At 47.7% G+C, this 3,877-nt stretch overlaps 1 protein-coding gene across 1 annotated transcript in view; it reads left to right on the top strand.

Moving 5' to 3' along the window:
- LOC147324127 (leukocyte cell-derived chemotaxin-2-like) overlaps positions 1 to 671 on the top strand; it is a 1,413-nt gene extending 742 nt beyond the window's left edge. Inside the window, exons 2-4 of the mRNA XM_086304644.1 lie at positions 1 to 41; positions 126 to 277; positions 365 to 671. The exon at positions 1 to 41 is cut by the window's left edge and continues 71 nt beyond it. Coding sequence (XP_086160770.1) covers positions 1 to 41; positions 126 to 277; positions 365 to 531 — 360 coding nt within the window. The 3' untranslated portion in view covers positions 532 to 671. The remainder of the gene's footprint in view (positions 42 to 125; positions 278 to 364) is intronic.
- Positions 672 to 3,877: the final 3,206 nt, after the last annotated feature.

The following is a 3,877-nucleotide window of genomic DNA, read 5'->3' as shown; positions in this document are numbered from 1 at the left end:
ACGTCGGACAGATGGGGACAGGGACAGTACGGAGCCGGACGGTACTCAGAGATCACGTTTTTGTTGTAAGGCTGGTGTGGACGATGTGGCACAGCTGCTCACAGCTGGATGTCTGCTGGTTACAGGGGGACCAGACTCCACCAAGGGCTGGACATCAAGTGCAGCGACGGCGCCGCTGTCTACGCTCCGTTTGACGTGACTCTTAACGGGAAACTGACCGTCTACACCGACCCCAGTAAGGCAGCCATCAACGAGGGCATCAACCTGTCAGGACAGGGTGGGTCATCACGCGCAGCCAGCACTAACAGAGTTACTGATCCTGGTACTGATTCACTGATCGAGGCGTTGCGTTTGCGTCCTGCAGGTCTTTGTTTCAAGCTGTTCTACGTGAGGCCGGACCGAACCTCAGGAACGGTGAGGAAGGGGCAGAGGATCGGCACCATGCTGCCCATGCAGAGCGTTTATCCGGGAATCACCTCACACATCCACGTCCAGATGTGCGACAAACGCGACCCCACACCATACTTCTGATCCACCTTCAAACACCGTCGACAACCTTCATTACCAAAGAGGCTTTTCTCTGAATGTTGGTGGAAAACTTTAGCTCCTCATCCATATAAAAGGATTCTGATGGGCTACATTGGCTACAATAAAACACTTTGAAAACCGTTTATTTCTTTAGTGTCTGTTGTATACATGCTGCTTCGTAACAGCTATAGTTATAAGTCAGTCATTATTAGGGGCGTGGCCACTTTGACTGGCAGGTGGATGTTGACACAGGTGGCTCTAACTGCTAGCTTCAGCTTAAGTTCAAGTTCAAATTTTATTCGCCACATGCAGTGGCAGGTTGCCCTGCAGTGGAATGAACCCGCCCCCCGACCTTACACACACAACACAGACATCACATGGGGATACAAGTCAGAGAATGGATGCATTACAGAAAAACCACTGAAATGTACACTACAATGGGAAAGTACAAGAGGAAAAAAAGAGACCTCTGCTCATGCTGGGCTACAAGAGGACAGCATGAGAACAGGAAACAAAAAAACTCCTCTGCACAGAAAGCACATAAATGTCCACAGCACAACATTATAGAGCACGTGACCAGCAACAGGGTTGGGTAGGGGAAAGGAGTAATCCCAGGCAACACAGCAGCCATCCTGCCACTGTGCCGACTCTCCAGCGCGAGCCCAGACTCGCCTCGTGTTCCCAGGAGGCAACAAGCATCGAAGGCATTGGAAGGGGAGGGGGGATGTGTGAGTGCTTATCAGTGTAAGTGTGTGCGTGTCCATAGTTCACCTGAGACAGTGTCCTTCGCCCTATCAGGCTAAGTAAACAGTCTGCTAGCCAATCCAGGTGGCCTGGCATGGGATGGGAAGAATAGTCATCACACAGTTGTTATCAGGGAGTTTTTGTTCGTCTCCAGCCTTGGGCCCGTGCAGTTGGCGCTGTGTTGTCCGCATGTTGATATTGTTGATTTTTCTTTTATGCGAGCAGCTCATGAGAATTTCAAAGCTGTTCTTTAGCACTCTGACGCTGGTCTCTCAATCTCCCGTTGGAGAGCCGCGAGCCTCCCCATGATGGTATCAAACTTCTGGTCCGTGGTGTTGTCATTCTTGTGATTTTGAGACCTCACAACTGCAGTGAGCCGTTCTGCGATGTGATCCAACTTTTGCTCAAGGGTCTCATTTTGAGCAGGCCTCTCTCTGATGTATCCCACCATACGCTCAATGGTGTTGTTTTGAGTCTTCACGGCAGCTGTAAGCATCTCCAAGGTGTTACCCATGCTGCGTTCGTTGTGAGAGGTCGCGCCTCGTCCCATCGCTTCAGTTCCAGCGGGCAGCCTTGGGGGGGTTGAACAGCCGGTTCTGCTTTCTTAATTCTCCGATAAGCCAGGGCCAAGCCAACTCCGATCAGCATGAACCCTGTTATCATGGTTCCGAATAGGTAGATATCTTCAGCGTCCTCGATTGACAGTCCCGCCAGACACATGATCCTCCAGTTCTGCCACCAGTCCATTGTGTATCCGGCAGGGACAGTCCCTCCAGGGCACTCGGGCTCTCCTGAGCCCAGACTTCTCGTTGAGAAAAGGGTGTCAATAGCATTCAGAGACCAGTTGATCAAATCCATAATTCTCTTTAGGTTTTAGAGAACAGACTGTGAGAGCGTGTTCCAGGGAAAAGTAATACACACGAGACAAGACAAGGACACAAGAGGCTAAGCAGGGAAGATAAGGGGAGGGAGGAGAGGAGAAAAGTGAGAGCCAAGAAAAGATCTCAACACCTTTATTTAAATGTAAAAAACAACATAAATCAGCGAAAGCCATCACAGTGGCTGCAGTAAGTGCTAAAACTCACTCACCTGAACTTACAGGTTCAGTTTACTTTTATTTAATTTTCAGTTTAATTCAGTTCAATTTTATTTACACAGCGCCAAATCACAACAATAGTTCCCTCAAGGCGCTTTGTATTGTACAGTAGACCCTACAATAATAGATACAGAGAAAAACCCAACAATCATATGACCCCCTATGAGCAGCACTTTGGCGACAGTGGGAAGGAAAAACTCACTTTTAACAGGAAGAAACCTCCAGCAGAACCAGGCTCAGGGAGGGGCGGGGCCATCTGCTGTGATTGGTTGGGGTGAGAGAAGGAAGACAGGATAAAGACATGCTGTGGAAGAGAGACAGAGGTTAATAACAGATATGATTCAGTGCAGAGAGGTCTGTGAACACATAGTGAGTGAGAAAGGTGACTGGAAAGGAAAAACTCAATGCATCATGGGAATCCCCGGCAGCCTACGTCTATCACAGCATAACTAAGGGAGGACTCAGGGTCACCTGGTCCAGCCCTAACTATATGCTTTAGCAAAAAGGAAAGTTTGAAGCCTAATCTTGAAAGTAGAGATAGTGTCTGTCTCCTGAATCCAAACTGGAAGCTGGTTCCACAGAAGAGGGGCCTGAAAACTGAAGGCTCTGCCTCCCATTCTACTTTTAAATACTCTAGGAACAACAAGTAGGCCTGCAGAGCGAGAGCGAAGTGCTCTAATAGGGTGATATGGTACTACAAGGTCATTAAGATCAGATGGGGCCTGATTATTTAAGACCTTGTATGTGAGGAGCAGGATTTTGAATCCTGGATTAAACAGGAAGCCAAAACAGGAGAAACCTGCTCTCTCTTTCTAGTCCCTGTCAGGACTCTTGCTGCAGCATTTTGGATCAGCTGAAGGCTTTTCAGTGAGTTTTTAGGACTTCCTGATAATAATGAATTACCGTCGTCCAGCCTGGAAGTAATAAATGCATGAACTAGTTTTTCAGCGTCACTCTGAGACAGGATATTTCTAACTTTAGAGATGTTGCACAAATGGAAGAAAGCAGTCTTACATATTTGTTTAATATGTGCATTGAAGGACATGTCCTGGTCAAACATGACTCCAAGGTTCCTCACAGTGTTACTGGAGGCCAAGGTAATGCCATCCAGAGTACGAATCTGCTTAGGTGGTGGTACATAGCTGATTAGCAGTGAAAATGTATGCTATGTCTTCTAATGATGCTGCCTAAGGGAAGCATGTATAATGTAAACAGAATTGGTCCTAGCACTGAACCCTGTGGAACTCCATAATTAACCTCAGTGTGTGAAGAGGACTCTCCATTTACATGCACAAACTGGAGTCTATTAGATAGATATGATACAAACCACTGCAGTGCAGTACCTGTAATACCTACAGCATGTTCTAATCGCTCTAATAGGATATTATGGTCGACAGTATCGAACGCTGCACTGAGGTCTAGCAGGACAAGAAGAAGAGCAGGAGCACCAGCCCCCATCATGTACACTTTCTACAGAGGCACCATCGAGAGCATCCTGTCGAGCTGCAT

Source organism: Aulonocara sp. 'chitande type north' Nkhata Bay, linkage group LG8, assembly GCF_057382095.1.
Source record: "Aulonocara sp. 'chitande type north' Nkhata Bay isolate Kocher_YH1m ecotype deep benthic linkage group LG8, A_spYH_male_GT1.1, whole genome shotgun sequence".
Taxonomy (NCBI): domain Eukaryota; kingdom Metazoa; phylum Chordata; class Actinopteri; order Cichliformes; family Cichlidae; genus Aulonocara; species Aulonocara sp. 'chitande type north' Nkhata Bay.
This window is presented reverse-complemented; position numbering and strand designations above follow the sequence as displayed.